Below are 21,220 nucleotides of genomic sequence, written 5' to 3'. Positions count from 1 at the left end.
CGATATAGAATTTTATAATGCACGTGATATGATAAACTCAGAGAAAGTTTAATTTGCAGTCTGGGAACCCTAATTCACAATTTGGTTTCTGGGTTTAATAACAGAGATGAATACCTTCTTAAAATACCTTCATATTTTAATTCTTTGCTTAATGATCATGAGAGAAAGTTGGGGACTGAAAGAAGAATTGTAGATACTAAGATAATGCCTTTTTCTTACCTAACGCTTAAATGACCTCTGAGTTTTACAGCTGTGCCTGGGTTTTTGCTTTTAATCATCCATATGAGATGTATTAACACACATGGCATGTCTTAATCTTCTGTAATTTTGTGATCTCATGTTCTTTGACTTATCTTGTACAAAGGAAGGAAAACAAGCATCCCTGGCAGCAGATTTCTCTATCACTCAGTTTAAACACTTGGGCCGGTTACTCATGGTGCATGGAAGAAACAGTTACAAAAGATCTGCAGCTCTCAGTCAATTTGTGATCCACAGGAGCTTGTGTATCAGTACAATGCAGGTACATGGACTTTTCATCTTGGCTTGTACTTTGTATATTCTTAACACTCCCTACCCCCTATCACACACAAAGTTAAAAAAATGAAGGTTTTCACGTTTTGGCCCCAGCTCCCTTGAGAATGTTAGTGAAAACAGGATTGCTCTTCTACATGAAAGCAAGATACTTCTTGTAAATGTGTTTCTGATTTTGGACAAAAGGCAGCAGGATTTTCAAGATACTACCATTTTTTCTTGAATCCAAGACAAAAATTTTTTCCCTCATTGAACATGGTGAAGAAAGTCCCCTGTCTTGGATTTAAGTATAGCGAGGGTGGGAAGTGGGGTGGAGGGGATAGATGGCTGCCGGGCCTCTGGCTTTATATCTGGCCCCTACCTGGGCTCAGAGTCAGAGCTACAGCCACTGCCCTGCATCTACCCTCTGCCAATCTGCCCCCTACTCCCTCCCCATCCCCTCCTACAGCTACTGCTTACCCCAAGTTGTGGCTTCAGGTCTGGCTCCAGCCTGAAGCATGGAGCACATACTGGTTCTGACCCCTGGCTGGCCCAGAAGCAGTGGTGATGACTCTCCTGTTGCATTCCCCCCCACCACCCTCGCTACTGCTTTCCCCATTGTAGCAATGGTGGGGACAAATTTAAGATGACCTTCAAAAATATATATTCTATATGTGGAAAATCATTTTTAAAAATTGTAAATTTTCCATGTATAGAATATAATTATTGGGGAGGCATTTGTCTTAAATTTAACATAATCTAGGATTGCAGTTAGTTTAATTACCTTTGGGCATGAAAGTTTGCATCAAAAATAGCCAAGCCGTTCACAGAAATACTGCAGAATATTGAATTTATGAAACTGACCCTGTTCGGTAACTGACTTGGAGTGTGTATGTAACAAAAAGCACAAGTAGCAGAGCTGAACTAAATACGATTGCTCACAAGTCTCAAACGAGACAAGTTGCTGAATGAGGTGCTCAGTCTGTCCTGAAGTGGGACAAGAATAAGCTCAGCCCCTGGAGCTGACTCAGAAGCTGAAGCATCCATAAACCTCACTGGTCAGCCACTTCCTAGAGTCCCGAGATTTGATTTGCATGGATTTCATTGGAACCAGAATTGGGTTGTTGGTGATCAAATTGTTTTCACCAGTTTTCAGGCACTAAATATGTCTGCAGAGCTGTAATATTCAGCTAGCCAGATTACCATTGCCAGTTGATTAAAAACAATAGGTTAGCTCTGAGTGAGAGAATTTAAAGAAACTTAAGAGTGCATGAGCCAAATTCTGTCCTCAACTATGTATTTGCAGCTGTTGTGGACTTGAGGTAAAAGATACTTGGATACATTTGAGAGATGAGGTTGCTCTTTGGAAGTTTTTTCCAAGCCATAATATGGTTGATAAATGCATCTCTTTTAAACGTACAAGATTTTTCAGAAACATGCAAGCATCCTCCCTTGTCTAGAGAGTTTAAAGCAGAGGTGGGCAATTATTTTGGGCGGAGGGCCGCTTACTGAGTTTTGGCAAGCCATCAAGGGCTGCATGACAGGCAGCCGGGGCAGATAAATACTAATTTTCTAAATTTTTTAGGGTTCCCACAGGCCAGATAGAATGGCCTGGTGGGCCACATCTGGCCCATGGGCCGCATTTTACCCACCCCTGGTTTACAGCCGAGACCCATGTATGGGTTAGCTCAGTGCTGAAGACTTAATCCGTTTCATGAAAATGGAAACAAATCCCATGTGGTAGTTTTGTCATTGACCAGAAATTAATCTGAATGGCATTGCAAATTGGAGTGTCCATCAGTAAGTTCTGTGAAACTTTCTTCAGTGTTGTACATACCTGCCTAAGCACCTCTCCCCCAAGACAGTTGGATGATTTTAGCAAAACCAACAGCTTTGTATGAAATTCCAACCTCATATTTGTGGCATCGTATTACAAAAGATTCACCACATTCAGTTCTCTGCTTTTGCCATTCAACCTGTTTCACGTGAGATTTGTGGAGGAGCAAAGATGACTAAAGAAAAGTTTCAGGGCTATGCAACTTCTCAGTGGCTGGGGGCTGCACCGCACACAATTGGGGCCACAATAATGCAAACCTAGGAATCGTGGACCAGTGCCAGGTGTACAACTCACCATAGCCTAGAAATCATCCACCTACTATGCCATGTAAAGCCAAGCCTGTAGATTGTACCAAACAAGAAATCAGGGTGCATTATGTCAACATCCACTGTGGGCAGGGCTGAGGGATCCTCCATCTAATAATTGCCAAAGGCTGGAGAAGATGTTTACTAGGAGGAGAATGGTTTGAACCATTGAGATTAAAATAAAAGGAGTTCACAGCTTCATGATGTCTTAAGGGATTTCAGCAAAGTCTTTGAATAGCTCGGTGCGTATAAGGGTCAGCCTGTGTCATTTACGTTGGCTCCAGTTTGTATAAAGCCTCAGCATGTTGCCTTCACCCTTTGTCCAAAAATTGATGCAGAGATTGATCGATTTATGGAACAAAGTGTCCTAGAAGCAACTTTTAAATCCAGTGTGGACCGCTTCCATTGCACTTATCATGAAGCCAAACAATTATTAGATTATGTGCTGACTACAAGTTTACCATTAATAAAGTACTACAGAACCACCCATACCAGATTCCAGCAGTAAAGCAGATGCAGATCTTAAAAGAGTAGTGCCATATTTTGATGATGTCTTCATGGGAGTAGTGTCTGTGCCAGAATTAGTTGTCTGACTGAGAAGTAATTATGTCATATCTCCAGTGCTGGATGGGGCCTTGTTGCGACCACCTTGTGTTGGATCAGGACCATCAGCTGGATCCAGCCCATGAACGGCCTGGGCCCCGCCCATCTGGCCTGCCAGACAAAAAGGTTGAGCACCACTGGTCTATTGGATAAAGATGCCACCTGCAAATTGGACTAAACTGCACAACAAGGCTTTCATTGACATGAAGCAGTTGCTGTCTGACAGCACACTAGTCCATTATGACATGGAGAAGCCACTTTTGCTTACTTGCAAGTGCTTCATCATATGGAGTGGGGGCTGTCCTTAGTCACCTTCAGAGTGATGGATGCGAAACTCCTATTGCCTACCATTCATGTACTGTATATAACAGAACTATAACTAAAACTGAGATGAATTATGTTCACATTGATAGGGAAGCTGTTGCAGCCACTGCTGAGGTTTGGAAATTCCAGGATTGCATATACGGCTGCAAATTCACAGTTGTAACAGATCATAAACAATTGCTAGGGTTATTCAACAAGACTGGACCAGCACCACAGATCGTTGGTCCTTATTTTTAAATGCATATGACCGCAAATTTCACTACCACTCTGGGAAGTTGACAGCAAATGCTGATGCACTGAGTCGTTTGCCGTTGGCCTGTCCTGAATTCATTGTTCCTCTCACTGAAGTTCTGATGCTAGAATCCTCATCCGAAACACCTCTCCAGGCAGGTGACATTGTTCATGTGACTGCTAAAGATCCACTCTTACCCCAGGTACTAAACCTGGTGTAGAGGGGGTGGTCTTCAGCAAAGGTTGCAGACGAATTCAAGCCATTCATTACATGTCAACATGAACTTTCTGCCCTTATGGGATGCCTCCTATGGGGAAACTGAGTAGTCATTCTCTGTGCAGGTCGAACATAAGGTCTCTGCTCTTCACACGAGATGTCCAGGGATTGTTACAGGAAAGCAGTTGCCAGAAGTTATGTTTGTTGGCCAAAGTTAGATGCTGGCATTGAGCAAGCAGAAAAGAGGTGTGAACCATGCTAAGCTACATGCCATGCACCAACCTTAGCTAATGCAGATGAGAACCCTATGGTCTCATCTGCACATAGGTTTTGCTGGCCCTTTTCAAGGCCACATATTCATTATTGTTGTTGATTCTTTCTCAAAGTGGTTGGAAGTTATTTCTGTTGCATTAGTGATGTCACACACTGTAATACTAGTTTTACAGCAGCTGTTTGCAGCTCATGAGCTGCTAGATACCACTGCCTGACAATACTGCATAGTTCACTTCTGAAGAACTCTAAGAAGTATATGGAGGGGAATCTTCTCCGTCACTATATCTGGACCATTCGTGCATCATCAAATAGTCAAGCTGAGTGGATGGTCCAAAGTACTAAAGATGCATTGAAGCAAATTGTTGATGGTGCACAGAACCAACTATTAGCTAATTTCTTACTACCACAGCATGTAGCTCTGTGTACTGCTACAGGTCATAGTCCTGCAGAACTACTAATGGGCCACCAGCCAAAACTTATCTGGAGTGGCTCCATCCAGAAATGGTAGCCAAATACCAGACAAGGCGAGAAATCTAGTGCTTCAAGAAACAGAATATTTCACCTTTAAGAACATTTGAACCAGATGAACCTGTGAGCATCCAGAACTACATGACTGGGCCTTGGTGTGTGTCTGCATCTGTCCTTGGAGCTACAGAGTCAGAATCATACAAGATCCAGGCTCCAGATGGAAAGACACTTCACGGGCACGTTGACCAGAGAGCGCGACCTCTGCAACACCGGGTGTTGCACCGTTAGTTAGTAGGAACAGTTCTGACGAGTCCATCAGCTGCTGGTTTGGACCCATCACCGCTTCCAGTTGCTGAAGCTACTCTAGAACAACTAAAGGAGCCTACTGCTGTGGCCAGTGAAGTGTCTGCTACCCCTGGAGTGGGCCACACAAGAACAGGTTGTTGTCTGGCCCAAATACTTACAGGACTACATTCTTGGGGAAGGGGTGTTGTGTATTGAGTGCATCTGTATACACTGCCCAAACTGCATTGTTTGCTGCTTGTTTAATGTTAAGGGTAGTTAGTTATTGTTAATTAAGATGGTTTCCCTGTCTTCCTGTGTGATCTCTTCAGAACAGGAACCTCACAGATGCACAGTACAGCCTCTACCTCCCTCCCAGTCAGGAGCTGCAGGCTCCCCAACCGCACCATGTCATGTGTGCCACTCTGCTCCCTGGGGCAGACGGAGGGAGGAACACCCTTGTGGGGAGGATGGTAGCTCGGTGGACGCCTGGAGCCACAAATGAACCCCTTGTGAGCCACATGCAGGCCACCAGTTGGACAGCCCTGTTATAAGCCATGCATGTCTGGACTGCAACCTTAATCTGCCTGGCAGCAACCAACCAGCCATGCTGCTCTGCGTGCACTACATCCCTTACCCAAAACAGTTTAGGTCTTTCCATGTGGAGGCAGGAATGGCTGATTGGTACAGTTACTCAGCCGTGCCGTATGTTTGAGAGCACACGTGCAGGGCACAGTAAGAATATGTGGCCACAGTTGTGCCTTCATTTTGTGAATGGTGAATATCTATTGCAAGTGTTTTCCCATTTGGATAGAGTCTAACTTGTAATGCAGTTTCTAGAGGCTGAGCATCTTTTCTTGTCTTCCCTAGGCTGTTTTCTCCTCAGTGTTTTACTTCGCTTCAGTCCCTCTCTACCAGGGCTTTCTCATTATCGGGTAAGAACAAATCTGTTCAGGAAGTGATGTGAGAAAGTTAAACAAGGTGTAGACGCATGTGAGAGTTCTTCCTGACGTATATGTGTGTCTGTTTGAAGTGTAGCTTCCTAGTGCAGATGCCACTTCTCATATGTAAGGTCACATTTTCAGAAAATCATGTAAAATTCTCATCCTGTTTTAGCCCATTTTACACAGAGTGAAAGGGCCTGACAATGTAAAGGGCGGGGGGGGGAACAGATCTCAAATCCCTGGACCTGGGAGGAAAATTCACCACTTGGCTCAGGATTTAAGGAAATCATCTGCAGTCTCTCTTCCAGCAACCTCCTAGAGATCCCCAACGCACAAGGCATGACTGGGAAGGGTCTATAGCACCCAGTGCTTTAGAGATTCGGAGTGGTACTAACGCCCAGAGGGGAGGTTAGCCCAAGGGTTGCTTCATCCTCCTTAACAGACCGAAGTGAAGAGGACATAAAGTTGGCTTGAAGTCACCTTAATCCACCCCTAGCTATGAATTCTGTGCTGTTCTCCTTAGAGGTGCAGTCTAGAATCACTGTAATGCCTAAATTGCTTGTATAAAATATGCCACTGTTGTACTTACAAAGTACATTTGTACAGGCTCTTGGATAAATGTAAAAATATATGACACAGCTTTCCAAGCTGAATTGCATGATTGAATCTAATATTGAAATAGTTCCATCTCTAAAGGGAGTTGGGCCTCTACTGGTAAACGTATAACATCAGTTACAGTTCCTGCAGCTTCCATCCATCTCGCTAGGAATAGTACTTGAGCTGGTAAAGAAGTAAATGTTACAGTTCTTTTGCTGTACAGAGGAGACTAGAATGTACCGTGTGCAAGTTTATACCGTGCATATTTATTTGAGTTATAGAGCACCAGGTATTTCCATTTTGTAGCTCAAATCTCCTGTCTCTTCCTCAGGTACTCCACAATCTATACGATGTTTCCAGTGTTCTCCCTAGTTCTGGACAAGGATGTTAAATCTGAAGTTGCCATGTTGTACCCAGAACTCTATAAAGATCTTCTTAAGGTTTGACAGATGCCTGTTTCTCTTCAGTCTGTCTTACGCATGATCCTTGCCTTGATTTGGAACAGGCTTTCCAAGAGACAAACCAAAAGTATTATCTATAGATGCAGTATTTTACCAGATGCCTTTTTAAAGCACAATTGTTAAGAAGCAAAATTCAGTTTACAACCCTAATTTTATTTCCTCACAGCTTGTTGTGTTTTATTTAACATTCAGCAGCTTATTAGAACTGGCTGGAAAACAGAATTTCCATCCTGTGGGAGATTTTGAATGTTTGATATTTTCTTTTGTTCCAAAATAGAGGAGGAGGAGAAGCTGGCAGGGACTTGGCACGTGGAAGCCAGGAGGCGGTGGTGGGGAAGGGCAGGGAGAAATGGACAGGGACACAAAATTGGCAGGAAATTACTATTGCCTCCTTTCCGCTGAGAATTTTTGCTGAATTCCACATTTTTGTGAACTGTTTCAATTTTGTAGTTCCTTCCTTTTTACAACTGAAAACGGTTCTGTCAGACTTTTGGGTCAGTTGTATTGCTTATGATCTGTATACTGGGAGATGGGGGAAAAGTGGTCAGGGAGTTTTGCTTTAAAGATGGCATAGCCTAAGAGGGGGCAAAGATACTTTTCTGGTGGTCAATATGTACAGAAGGCCCAGGAGAGTTTGGGTTTTTTTCTTGACTTAATCCTTGGTCATCTTTTCTGCCCTCCCTCTGCTCCACCTCACCCCCCAAAATTCTTGGAATAATTTAGGTATGTGAACTGGGAACATGTTTCTCAGTAGAAAGGCAGGGCCAACTCTTTAAAGAGACAACCTTTTCCCTAAGTATTTCTGTTTCAGAGGCAAACACATTTTCCATCGGTCCAAATACGTTGCCATCTGGTTTCACTTGCATGTTTTCTCTGATGTTATAAAACCACTAATTCTCTAACCATCCTTAGGCCTGGGTTACACAGTCTTTGTAATGAGACTGTTGTGCAGATTTAGCTATATCTATTACTCATAGTGGGATGAAGCTATACTGGTATAACCAAACTTACCTTATCCTGATACAGGTTATTCCCATTCCCCCAAGGAAACGGGTAGGACAGCTTTGTAGACACTGTTATTTCAGCACACTGAAGGGTGGATTGTGCTGTTTTCACTGCACTTATGTCTTTCTGATATACTTATGACTTTAAGTCTTCTTTATGCACCTTTAAAAAAAAGTCTCTTTTTCAGGTTATTCTTCCCTATTCAGTCATTCAGTAGACTACCTATTTTAGACTGTAGTCTGATGCTTGCTTTATAAATTTGTTTTTCATAGCGTTTATTTGCCTTTTTTTTTTTCTTTATAGGGACGACCTTTATCCTATAAAACATTTTTAATATGGGTCTTGATAAGTATCTATCAAGGTAAGAAACCAGAACTTCCCTTCTGGCTTCTCTATGTCTATTAGAAATTGCAAAGCGGTCCTGTGGAAAATCAGGAACATCATTTACTTGAATAACTGATACCTAGAATATGAAGTAGACAGCTACTCCTTGCACTGAAACAGTGACAGTGAATAGGATATTAAAGGAAGGAATTGCCTAAAATTTAAGTTTGCAACAAGCAGGCAATATTTTGAGTGTGTTTTGTTATGAGAGGAAAGAGCATGGGCATCGAGAAAGACAGCCTTTCCTTTTTAGCTATTTATTGCTTTGTAGCTATGGGCAAGTCTGTTCTATGCTTCAGTTCTCATCCGTAAAATGGAGGTAAATTTCCTTTGAAAAAAGCTTTTAAAACTACAGAAGAAACTCCCTAATATGCAAATAATAATAGTTTCATAGTTTCTAGGGTCGGAAGGGACCCTATATGTTTACTATAAACATATAGTATACAAGAGGATGAAATGCTGTCGATTGGCCTTAATGATCATAGTTCTAGTTACAGCATGCATAATATGATGGGCTTACCCACAATCTTGGCTATGTCAGGGTTTTGGCTAATTCGACACTGTCTTCACATTATGAGAAACTATTAATTAAACCACCTCTTGTCCCCTGGGTTAGTTCCAAATATGGGATTATACTGGATTATACGCCTAAAAATTCAGCACTTTTAAAAGAAAACAAATAAACAGAAATGAAATCAGTGCAGATGCAAGTCATTTATCCTGTTTTTAATCACAGACTCATGGAACGTGCATGTAGTGCTGATTGAGAATGAGAATGAGATCCTGTGACAAAATTTGATATTTTCCATAACTCCTTTATCACAAGAATGGGAAGAAATGGTTCAAAATTCCTTTTGATTTAAATGATGTTACCATCCTTAAATAAGGAGTGGAGCCAGGAATATAAAACCTCCTATTAGCATTATCCTCTGGAATCTAATGCAGTAGAATGCTATGGCAGGAATAATGGTCTTCTGTTGCTATATAAATATAATGGCAAAGCCAAGGCATTCACAGAAAATTCACAAGTGGTGGAAAGTCAAAGCCAGAGGGTGATGCATTGAGGGAAAGTTTTTTCTAAGCTGAGCCCGCTATCCGGTTACAATATTTGGTTAAAGTGACTTCACTTTTGATGTGTTAAATGACTAAAAAACAGCAGGCCAAACACTTGGACTAGTTGCTAGCAGTGATGGGCCTGACCCAAACCTTCAACGGCCCCACACTTTGGAAAGTTCACAGCTGGATCTGAACTTTGTGGCTCAGGCTCTATTCACTTGCAGGTTTTCCCCTCGAACAAGAATAATATGATGGATGTTGGTGCAAATTACTCATGCTGCTAACATGAGTTATTTGTGCAGGTGGCTGTTCAGGGAATTATGTAAACCAGCCAGATTAGGGGCACAAAACAATGCATCGTTAACAATGCTTTAATTTGTACTAGTTTAGGAGGGAATTTACAAAAGAAAAACTCAATCCAAGGAGTGCAGAAAGTCTAACGGCATCTTTTGTTTTCATCTGGACATTGGGGCAGTGCAGTAGGAGTTCGAAGTGTTTAATGTGTATTATTTTTCCTTTTGAGAAGCGATTGTGCTGTTTTTCTGGAAGGAAGGGAAGACAGAGCTCCACAATCATAGTCCAGTCGACAGTAGCAAAGTAGCCAGAATAATAACTGTAATACATGCCATTCCCTACCTCCCATGTCTGTAACTATGACAGACTTCTGTAAAAATTGAGCACTATATCTTTTCCTTGTTGTAGAGCCGTTCTTTCAGTGCTGTGTCATAAATGATTGATTTGTTGTCTGAGTATTCAACAGTATTTGTGAAAAGCAATTTCAAGCATTCTTAAGTGACCTGAAGGGTTTCTGTTCTTTCAGGACTTAAATTGGTGTTTGGTCTTATAATTTAGAAAAAACAATCTGTCTAGCCTCTCTTCTCTCTCTCACAGGTAGTATCATTATGTATGGAGCACTTCTGCTGTTTGAATCTGAATTTGTTCACATCGTTGCTATTTCCTTTACGTCTTTGATCCTCACCGAGTTGCTGATGGTAGCACTAACAATCCAGACATGGCATTGGCTTATGATAGTGGCAGAGTTGCTCAGCCTCTCCTGCTATATAGCCTCGCTGGTCTTCTTACATGAGTTTATTGGTAAGCTTAAATACAATGTCTATTTTTTAAACCTATGCAGACACATGTTTAACAAGTTAACAGTAACAGGAGCAATAAGGACATGGATTGGACTCAAGAGTTTTTGACCTAAACCTAGTTCAATGATGATACTGGATGAGAATCTGCTAATGGAACATGTTCCCAAATTTTTATATGTGGATTAAACTCTGAGGGGAGACAGAGACATACGGGGCTATTAGGTTACATACAGCCCAGGAAATCTCATCCTGAATCTGAGCCCTACAGTAATTCAAATCCCTATACGAGTCACCATGTATAGCAGTAGCTACGGTTGGGTTACCTATGAGGGTTGAACATGGCATGGCTGAACCTGAAATCATGAGCTTCTGCTGCTGGAGTGAAAGGTCACATTTGGCAGTGAATGTAGTAACAGGCTCATTAAAACATAACTCATTTGGTCTGTGTCATCTGAGCTTATATTTTCATTCACCTTATTAAGTCAGTCCCTTAAGTCTACCACACTAAAGGAAAATGAGTGAGGAATTCTTATTCGATCTGCTGCAAATATGAGATCCCTACAACTTGTTTCATTATACTGTCAGGAACCAGAAGATGTCACTACTTGCCTGGTAACCTTTCAGAATGATATATTGCTACAGAATAAAACAGCCCTCTCGTTTCCTTGGTTCGAAGCCCCCATGCAATATAGGGCTCTCTCTCAAGCAAGAGTATGCTAGCTGAACTTTGAACTGTTACGGATATATGTGCAGTTATGTCATATAGCATACATGGGGAAATGAGACATACTTCTGAAAGAACTGACACAATTTAAACTATCGAGTTAGGGGAAGAGAACTCCCAAAACTAAAAAACATGTAAAGGAAGTGAGCGTACTTGGTTTGGTTATAGAAGAAGGATTGCACTGTTTCATACAGAGTGCACACCCATACTTGCACACACCAGAAAAATCCCTAGTGCAATTCAGTAAGCAGAGTTTTGTGGAGAAAGCTATCTATCCTTCATGAAAGAGAGAGAAGAGCCAGTGCAGCGTAGTGAGTAAAAACGCTGGTTTGTGTGCAGGGAAAATGAAGCTGTACAGGACCGTATTTATTTTCACTTGGGCTTCTCTTTGCAATTCCCACCACAAAGCCCTTCTGACTCAGTTTGCTACCCATCTCCATTGCCTCTGTGCTTTGTCCTTGCAGATGTTTACTTCATTGCTACCTTGTCGTTCTTGTGGAAGGTCACAGCCATCACGCTGGTGAGCTGCCTTCCCCTCTACGTCCTGAAGTACCTGAGACGGAGATTCTCGCCCCCAAGCTACTCAAAGCTCACTTCATAGGGCTCCTCTGCTTAGGGAGCAGGCGTTTTGCACATTCCTGAGAGACAAAAAAAAAAAAAAATCACGTATTTGTTATAACAACAACTACAACTGATAATTGCATTAGGATCATGCAGCAACTGGCATTATGTGCTGCTTTGATGAAAAAGACTTAACTGCAGTAAGTAAAACCTAACAGAAAATGGAGTATTTGGGTGAAGGTGAAGGCACTTGATAGTTTCTTCAGTTTTTGTAACTTTTTGTTTCGTTTAGTTGGGGTCAGATGCATGTAACTGCAATGATTAGTTGTTCATGCGTAAGATCAAAGTATCTGAAAGCTGCTAAATAACTGTTTATATGTGGTGAACTCCTTTTTTAGTTTGGTTTTTTTTAAGTGTCTGTGAGGTTTCTTGCATTGTACTATGTTTTATATTGTTATTTATCCGCTCGGTTCAGGTAAGAAATTCATGGGGTTTCCCTTCGTATAGATGATTATGCTGTTTTCTGACAGCTGACTACTGGTTGGGGTCAGACTGTTCTGGGTGTAGGGCTCCAAAGTTGAGGGTATTTATCCATAAGTGAAAAATTGAACCTAGCCAAGCATGTGTGGGGTTTTTTGTTTCGTTTTTTAATTCAGTGAAAATGAGAGCTGAATGCAGTGAATGCAGTGTGTTTTGATGGTGTCTAACCAGTCATATGCGCAGAGAAGGATTATTAAAAAAAAAGGAAAATTCCATTTTGTTTTGCCTTTGTGCTTCCTGTTAAAAGGAACTGGTGACATACAAATAGCTATACTGTATACTTATACTATAAAGGCAAATTACTAAAATTAAAGCAAAGCCTTTTGGAAGGAAATTTGCAGCTGATCAGCTTTTAAATGTGCCGACAGTATGATAAGAGACGCATAATATTCTGCAGGCAATGTGGCAGACATGTCTTGAATCCTTGGAGACCAAAAGGAAAGGTCACAGAGCTGCTACTCCTCACAGTTGCATAAAAATCTGTTTCCTGTTAGGATTAATTAATAAAGATGAGCTGCAAATAAGCCTAGGCATGTGTGTATTTGCACGTGCGTGAGCATACACACACACTCACAGTGTGCATGACACACACAGAGAAAGGCAATTGCAAGTTCCACTGCTACTGGAATGGTTTAAAACTGGAACTTATCTAAGAGGAGGCAAGTCTTGAGAGCTTGCAGAAGTTGAGCCAATGCAACCTATATTTGCTCTACACGTCAGTCTAGCATGATTTTTTTTTTAACTTGGGGTGGTTTTTAACCCATGTTTTATTTACAAAAAAGCCTTCATTGCAGCTGGAGACAAGAGCGTGTGCTTGGAAGTCTCAGGAAGATGGCAGGGAGCTAATGGAGCCTTCAGCCACTGGGTCCTTGGGTCATTCATGGCTCAGCTTTAGTAACAGTCATTCTCATCTAATACTGTTTAGTCTGTAATAAGTGAGTTGTTTGATCTCTGTCTGTCCCATTCCTAGTGGAACAGTCTCTCCACTTCATAAAAACCACCATAGTAAGCTGGCACTAAATGGCACCCTTGTTGGTAAGCGAAGCAGACAGGCCAGGAATGAATGAGCCAAGTAGTCTGAACATCCCACCTCCCCCACCCCCCTTGTCTCTAGAGGCAGCCTCCCTAGGTCTGGGTGACTATTAACTTTGGGACCAGCAGGCACGCACTCTCTGCTATACTGTACCTTTTTGAAGGATTGCCAAGCTCTGTTTTCATTGCTGCAAATCTGGCACTTGGACAGGCACTAAAATGATAAATAAAATTCTCTGGTGTACAAACCTGAATGCAGAATTGGAGCAGTGTTTAAAATGAGAGCTACAGTCTGCAGTGACCCACACCTCCGTCTTTGATTTTCAGCTATAGAAAGCTGTAGTATTACTATATGTAAATGGCTCACTTTGCTATGAAGTCCACAATCTCTCTGCAGAAAGTGCTGCACAACCTGGCAAACCGCCCCAGAGGTAGGGTGGGTAAATGCAGGTCCAGCGAAGGACCACATGAAGCAAGCCTGGAAACCACAAGGAGAGGGGATAGCATGTATACCACTCACTTCACAGCATAAATGACTGAAAAGTGTGCATAGGCAGACAAGGTTCTTTGGGTGAAAAGTGTGCACACACTTTGCAAAAACTCATAAAGCCCTGCCTGTGGAAAATCACTCTGGAGGGAGCCAGCTTCCCTGGGGAGATGTGTGTAAGTCGAAGCAGTGTCTGGGACATTCCCAAGGGGGTGCGAGTCAGGAGCTGCCACCTTTCCGTTCCGTGGAGCCAAAGGCTCTGTAGACCCTTGTTGCCTTTCTACCTTGCAGAATCTGGCGTGCTTTCAGGATCCCCCAACTTTCTAATAGCCTGCTTCTCTTATTAGCAAGGTACTAGCATGGCTCCTCTGTAAAGGCCCTGCCATCTTCTCTGAGGCTCAAAGAATATGAAGCAAACGCTGGTTCTTCGATGAGAAACATACTGGGTTTGTAAGACAGCAGTTCAGCATTACCCTCTCCGGATCAGTAGTGCTGCCACCCCACTGAGCTAAGCTGTAGGAACTACAATGGGCTTTAGAGAAAAAAGTGTGGAGCGTGCACTGTTGGCTCTGTTTCCCTTCGCATGTGTTTTACGGCCCTTCTGCACCTTCATCTCTACTCTGTTGCTCCACTTCATGCTGTGGAGGGAAATATAAGGTTGTATGTGTTTGGTAGGTTCTGTGTATGCCCATTTTGCTAGGGTATAAATGAAGGATTTAGGTGGCAGTATGAGATGGGAAATGCAGTCTCCAGCACTGCTGGTTACAATAGACTACTTTCTGCATGCTTGGTTTGGAGTGTTATGTTTCAAGGTCCACAAGGAATAAGAATGGCAAATGCTTTTTAATGGAAAACAGTGGCTTTTTTGTGTTACGTTGTTTTGATTTGTCTTTGCTCTGGTACTGCATAAAGCAGAATACTGAGAAGCCTATCAGCTAGCTGCCAGAATGATTTCATGCTCTGTTTTAAAAATTCACCTTAGAGCCTCCTTACAAACTTTTTCCAAAAAAAAGAAAAAAAGAAATTCTACTCTAAATTTAGATATTGATCGTGGGTTTTGGAGGGCAGTTTTAATATCATAAACCTCAGAGAGAAAATGCAATGTCTAAAAAGTCCTCTTGTGGAAGAATTGGGTTATTGGCTTTTTGTAAATTATACCTGTTCACCCAAAAAATTCTTAATGTTGTCCTAATTGTGACTTGTTGCGGTAACTGGATAATGTCAGTCTTGCAAATGCTGTAGTATTCCCAGACCAACAGTACTTATTTAGTAGATTTAAATGTAATAATCAAGAAATTATTTTTAGGAGTTCATTGTGACTGACAATTCAAGTCTCTTGTCTGTTGAAAACACATGACAGTATATATCTCTGTAATAATCTTATCCCCAGTAGGTGTATATCAGTAGTTAAATGTCCTGCAAGACTAACAGTGCCATGCTACTGTATGTGAATTATTTGAAGCATATATATGGTAGAATTCACTGTCTCCTGGAGTCAAAGCAGTTTACACTAAATGGACCATATTAGCAAAATTGGAGCTTATGCCAGCAAATAGTGATTTGCTATTTTTATAATGTTTATTGGCACTATAACCTTAAAAACAAAATTCACATTTAGCAATACTGACAAATAATTAAGAGCAAAACCTATTCTCACAGAAAGCTAATATTGTTTAATAGCTTGTTTCTTGTGCAGACTTATCAAGCTGGGAAGTATTCCTCATCCAGCATAAGTTGTATTTTTAAAGCAATCGGGAAAAGTAAAACTGCCACTTTCAAACAGCAGAGGCTGGGAGGAGTGATGATGATTATTTTTTTTTCAAGCTTAGCATTTTGTCTGTAAACAATTTCCCTTAAGTTATTTTAAACTGTTTTTTAAAAACAAAGTTTAATACAGATGTTAATATTTACTGCATATTTGAATAAACTAATTCTTTACTGGAAATTTAAAGTGCATCTTTTCCTCTCTTATGCTTTGTATTTTGAATGTGGTGGGAGTAAAATACCCTTTTCTTATGTCTACAGTTTTTACGTTTGTAAAGTACAGTAGCAATTTATGTAACTTTTGTGATACAGGGCTATTCTACAAAGAGTATTACAGTATGTGTTGCATCACAAGCTCTTGCTTTGCATGGTTACGTTGGAAAGGTCTCTGATCAGTGCTCGGTTCCCTTTATAGCTGGTAACCACAGTAGCCTATGTTATATAAACAGTCTATGCCTCTTCTTGATGAGGTAATTAAAGTTGTGCAGCAATCGTCTAGTTTTTTTCTCTCTTTTTTAATTGATGTACATTTTGTATGCGTCTTCCACTCCATTGCTTATACCCTTTTAGACATATATACGATGGAGCTGCCCTATTTCTCCCGGCAAACATCTGTGCTCCTTTTGTTTAGAAACAGGGCTGGACTTAGCATGCTGCGTGCTCAACAGTAACAGTGTAAACCTATCTCTTCCTCATCTTATCTCATCAAAATTATATTGGCGAATAAGCAGTGATATCATCAATGTCCTTCCAGTTCTGGAAACAGTATGTTAAGTGCTACAGCTGTTGCAGAGGTAAACTGAGCGGTACCAAACACTGCTTTTCTATGTTCTGCCAAACTGCTATAATCATAGAATCTCACTGCGAGCTGTCTAAACCTCCTTGTGACTCCTGTGGGAGATTCTTGCTGCATTAGTAGTTTCGGCTGGGATTTTCAAAGGAGCCTTATAAAATTGGGTGCATGAATCCCTGTGGTTCCTATGAGATCTGAGCCGTAAGACCTGAGAGAGGTTTTTCTTTTTTCAAAAGGGCTGCCACACAGCTGGATGCAGCAAACGTCCTGAGCCCACACAGGGCTAAGACAAACTGGGTCATTGCACACAAATTACCATCACGATCTATTTGCACATATAGTTAGTCTAACTGCCAGTACACAGCATATCTAGTGGCCCAGTTTTCTCTGTTGACTTCAGCGTGTGTTGGACCAGACCTTTTAACTGTTGCGATGAAATCAGGCCTTGAATTTGCATGAAATCCTGGGTTCTACAACTTTGCCAATATGGTCCATTATTATTGCCTAATAAAACTTATGTACTTTTATGCCTTCAAAAACATTTTTACTTGTACGGAGAAATGAATTCTGATGTCAAAATATTTATTGTGATGCTGATGTTTGTACCTGTCATCCAGCTAAATACAATGCAAATACCTTTGATTCAAGAGAAATATGAATGCAAAATGTATTTATTGTTCTGTGAGTTCTATGTTGCAGAAATGTAAGAACCTAAAAGGGAATGATGTAAAACAGGTGAAAAAAATAAATTTTATGCAACATCATGCTTTTATTTATATACATCTTTGTATGGTGCACTTGAGTTGATCCTGTCTTGATCAGTCCAAGATGTTGTTATTGGTAGTACATAGACTAGATGGTGTATGTTAGGCTTTGAAATGTAATTCCATCGGGAATATAAACCTGAGAAATTATAGAATATTGTTACTGACTGTAGAAACAGTTACTTAATTATAATATCTTTCTGTTATATACATTTGGTTTTCTAGCTGACTTGCTCATCTCCTAAAGTAGAAAAATATTCTGACTTGAGAGATGTTACTTTTCCACCCACTTCAGCATTTGCAAGAAACAGTCTAGTAAAGAATTTAGCCGTTGGTAATCTTATCTCCTAATTTAATTCCTCCAGAATGGTGCTGAATAGCGCTATAAAGGGCATGAACTGAGATTCAGAAATATTTTTTAATGTACCACTGTTTACTAGGTGCCATTTCCCCCACTATTTGTGCTGGTGTATCTCCAAACTGCTGTAAAATTTGTCACAAATTGAGAGCCTCACAGTTTTGGCCACGAGGTGGAGCCTTGGTATTGAAGTAGCCTGCTACAGTTGTGTTTTCTAGAACCAGTTAGTCCCAGAGTACCCAACTGTCCCAAAGACTTTATACGTTCAGTCTTATTTGGAAATTCAGTTTCATAAGTCCTAGCTTTAGGCAGGTCCTTGGTCCAGTCCTGCTCTCGCTCAGAACCAGCGTAATTCCCTGAAAGATGGCCCCGCTTAACCCGGACACATGCTGGAGAAACTGCTGCATAAAGGGCTGCTTTTGGATGAATGATGTGTTGATCGTTAAGGACAAACCTTTTCTTCAGAAGTTTTCATATGTTGAATTGTTGACTGTAAATAGCTGCTGTATCACAGCCCCTGCAATGGTTTTCAGATTGACAGCCCATTACAGCTCTTCTATGCAAGAAGAAGAGAAAGTGGAGTTTATATTTGGATTCTCCCCAGGGGAAATGCCTATAAAATTGAATATGAATGAAATCAATAGGGTTGTCTCAATTTTATAGAACAATTAACGTTCTCAAGAAAATAATAACGCTGGAAATAGAGAATATAATCTATAACTTTGAAAACTTGAGTTTTACAGGGATAAAATTCTCTATAGGACAGTTAAAAAACCTTTACAGAAAAGTTTATAGTTTTCTATTAGACTCCATTCCAAAGTTGTAACCTCTTTCAAGATTAAAAATATTTTGGTGACACAAAGTTAAGGCAAATGTTGAATAAACAGGTTGAGTGATGTTTGCACACATCAGATGAAAGCTGCAGGCTCCAGAAATTACAGTAACAAGACTTCACACTGAAGTGTTACCAATTTCCCGTTATAAATGGGTTACATAAGCCCCATTTAGTGGTTCTTTAATTTATGGACAGCTTTTTTTTTCTCTTCAATAGTGAAATGGATAATTTAAAAAAAGCTAGAAATAGTTTTGCTAAACTCATTTTGGAAAGGGAATGAGAATTTCTGCAATATTTTTTTTCACCCAAGCATTGCATAATACTAGAAATGTCAAAGATTTCCATGGGGTTTAATTTCATTCTTCATGTGGCTGTGGTCATACAAGAAGTTTGAACACTGCAGGGGCTGGCAGATTTTTGGAAGATCACACATCCTGGGATAAGTTTTCAGACTAAATTTTACCAAAGAATGCCAATGCCCTTTTTATTTTTTAAAGTTGTGGTTATATTATACACTGTAGCTTCTTTTGCAGAAAAAAATGGGAGAACTGTTGGCTAGTGATTTGGGATTTTACTAGGCCTGAGCCATTTTATGCGATGCATAAAAATATGCAATAGTCTCTGTTGTAAAGTACCAGGGAAGGAGATGACCTTGTTGGGAGGTGCTTCAGTTTTTGCTTCTTATTTAAAATTAGGCACTTACTTATATAGTCCCATCACCCTAATATCCAAGCTTCTCAGTCTTTTAATGAAGCACCATCCAGCTGTGGCCCACATGTGCAAGGGGTTAAATTGCTGCACTTTACTCTCATTGCTCTGACTGCAGCCCGGACTCCGCCCTGACTCCAGCTTCCCTTCCTGCCCCTGCTGCAGGGTGCAGAGAGGTGCAGCGCCCGGAAGCCCACAACTCTGTGTCCACGTGGTTGTGGGGCAGCTCATAGCTGGACAGCTAAGAGTGAGTCAGGGCACTTAGGCACATGGTGTGGCAGGGGGTGCAGGGTATAGTGGGGGGGCATTGGGATGCATAGTGCAATGGGGGTTGCAGGGTCCAGAGGGGCATGCAGTCGCTGCTAGTGTGGTTCAAGAAGCATGTGGTCCCCTGCCACTTAGAGCTCGGACAGCCCTGTTCTAATGTATTCTTCCTCCCGATGTCCATGGACGCTAAGGAAATGGCATTTTCAGAAGGAAAACTGGGGGACAGAAAAATTGATTAGGAGGGGATGAAACCATTCCAGGCTAACACTTAGCTACTGGGCCAGTCTGCCAGCAGCTAAATACCAGAGCAACAGTATTTATTTGACAAACTAGTTGCATGCTCCCCACCCCCAGTCTTTGCATGGGGTCTCAGGCCTCCAGAATCTGCCCATTTCTGGATGCAGTGTTTCTGTAAACCCCAAATGAAAAATCTTGCTTCCCTGTCCCAGAGGACATCCAAGAGCTATGGCCGGGCAAAAATAAGTTGGTAATGAAAGTTTTGTGATTCAGTGCTGAAGACAGGAGTGTCAGAACAAGGTGGGCAGCGACAACAGCAGTAGCTGCATCGCAAACATACTCACCTATGCCAATCTAAAGCAAACGCAAAATCTGCTGAGCATGCTAATGCTGCTTGGTAACGCCACGTCCCAGGGTTCCCCTGCGGAAGTCACCAGCAAAACATGGATCATGCTTTTAGAGGCTGTTGTATGTGAGGACCCTGAGCCAGGGTACGAATTAAGGGGGAACTCGAGAGGGGGGTGGTTGAGCCACCCCCGACCCATAAGAGATGAGAGGCCCCCTGTAAAATTTGAAAATCATAACCTGCAGGCATCTCTGGTTGGATTGCTGCTTCACTTAGGTGGACTTGTTAATCAATGAACCAGTTTAAACTTTTTGCAGACCTCCCCCCGCCACCAAGAGTCAAAGTGTATTTCAAACCCTGCTCTGAGTAATAACCTTGTATGGAAACTCCTCTTTCATTTCAACTCTTCAAGTACCTGGTGACTCCTCTCAAGTCTCTGCACTCCCTTTGCTACTACTGCTGAATGTAAGTGACTCTAATCAAGGTCCTTTTGCAAGATCTCCATATGATTGTCCGTCTTTTCTTTCCTTCAACCTTTTCCCCCCACCTACCCACCTACTAGCAAGTGTATTTTTGAAAAAGTGAACCTAACAATATATTTTTAAGTATCCTTAACTTGGCTCGTTGCAATCGTGCACGTAAAAGGGAATATTGTGTGCTGTTCAGATTCTCTCAAATAAAGGAGGAGTAACAAGAACAATCTGTGCAAAAGAATTTAGCGCATTAAAGATGGGGGTAATAGTCAGTCTCATTTGTCCCTTTATGTGAAACAGATTTTATTTTAAATGCACACTCTGAGTAGCTTAACTACATCCAGAAACTTGTTTACCAGGGGAAAAGTAGAATTACCCACAATATAAATTAGAGCATGAACAGAGGTGAGCTGATTACACCACAACATTCTGCTCAATCATTTCAGAAATGCTCATATAATTAGACTCTGCTTCTATGAACACACCCTGAAAGAAATTTACTATGCTCATGATTTCATCATGCAAGATATCTACTCGAGCATTGCGTGCCTGCTCCAGAAGACCATATTGGAAGAACACGATTGACTCTAATCATCTCTGTTTTATCAACATTACTACCTCATGCTAGAATTCAAACTCTCGCATGCTTATAGCTTGTTGCCCTGATAACATTTTGTAAAGGGACAAACTTTGGCCACACTCTACATGTTGTGAATCATTATTTCCTCAGGTTGCCTAGT

At 41.3% G+C, this 21,220-nt stretch overlaps 1 protein-coding gene across 2 annotated transcripts in view; it reads left to right on the top strand.

Annotated features, from left to right (window-relative positions):
- ATP9A (ATPase phospholipid transporting 9A) overlaps nucleotides 1-16,914 on the top strand; it is a 96,640-nt gene extending 79,726 nt beyond the window's left edge. For both annotated transcript variants that reach the window (XM_090064209.1, XM_090064208.1), the window contains exons 23-28: nucleotides 365-520; nucleotides 5,921-5,985; nucleotides 6,923-7,031; nucleotides 8,361-8,418; nucleotides 10,389-10,592; nucleotides 11,780-16,914. In XM_090064209.1, coding sequence (XP_089920335.1) covers nucleotides 365-520; nucleotides 5,921-5,985; nucleotides 6,923-7,031; nucleotides 8,361-8,418; nucleotides 10,389-10,592; nucleotides 11,780-11,916 — 729 coding nt within the window. In that variant the 3' untranslated portion in view covers nucleotides 11,917-16,914. The remainder of the gene's footprint in view (nucleotides 1-364; nucleotides 521-5,920; nucleotides 5,986-6,922; nucleotides 7,032-8,360; nucleotides 8,419-10,388; nucleotides 10,593-11,779) is intronic.
- Nucleotides 16,915-21,220: the final 4,306 nt, after the last annotated feature.

The sequence above is a fragment of the Crocodylus siamensis genome, chromosome 10 (genome assembly GCF_052110815.1).
Source record: "Crocodylus siamensis isolate JL-2025a chromosome 10, ASM5211081v1, whole genome shotgun sequence".
Lineage (NCBI taxonomy): Eukaryota > Metazoa > Chordata > Crocodylia > Crocodylidae > Crocodylus > Crocodylus siamensis.
This window is presented reverse-complemented; position numbering and strand designations above follow the sequence as displayed.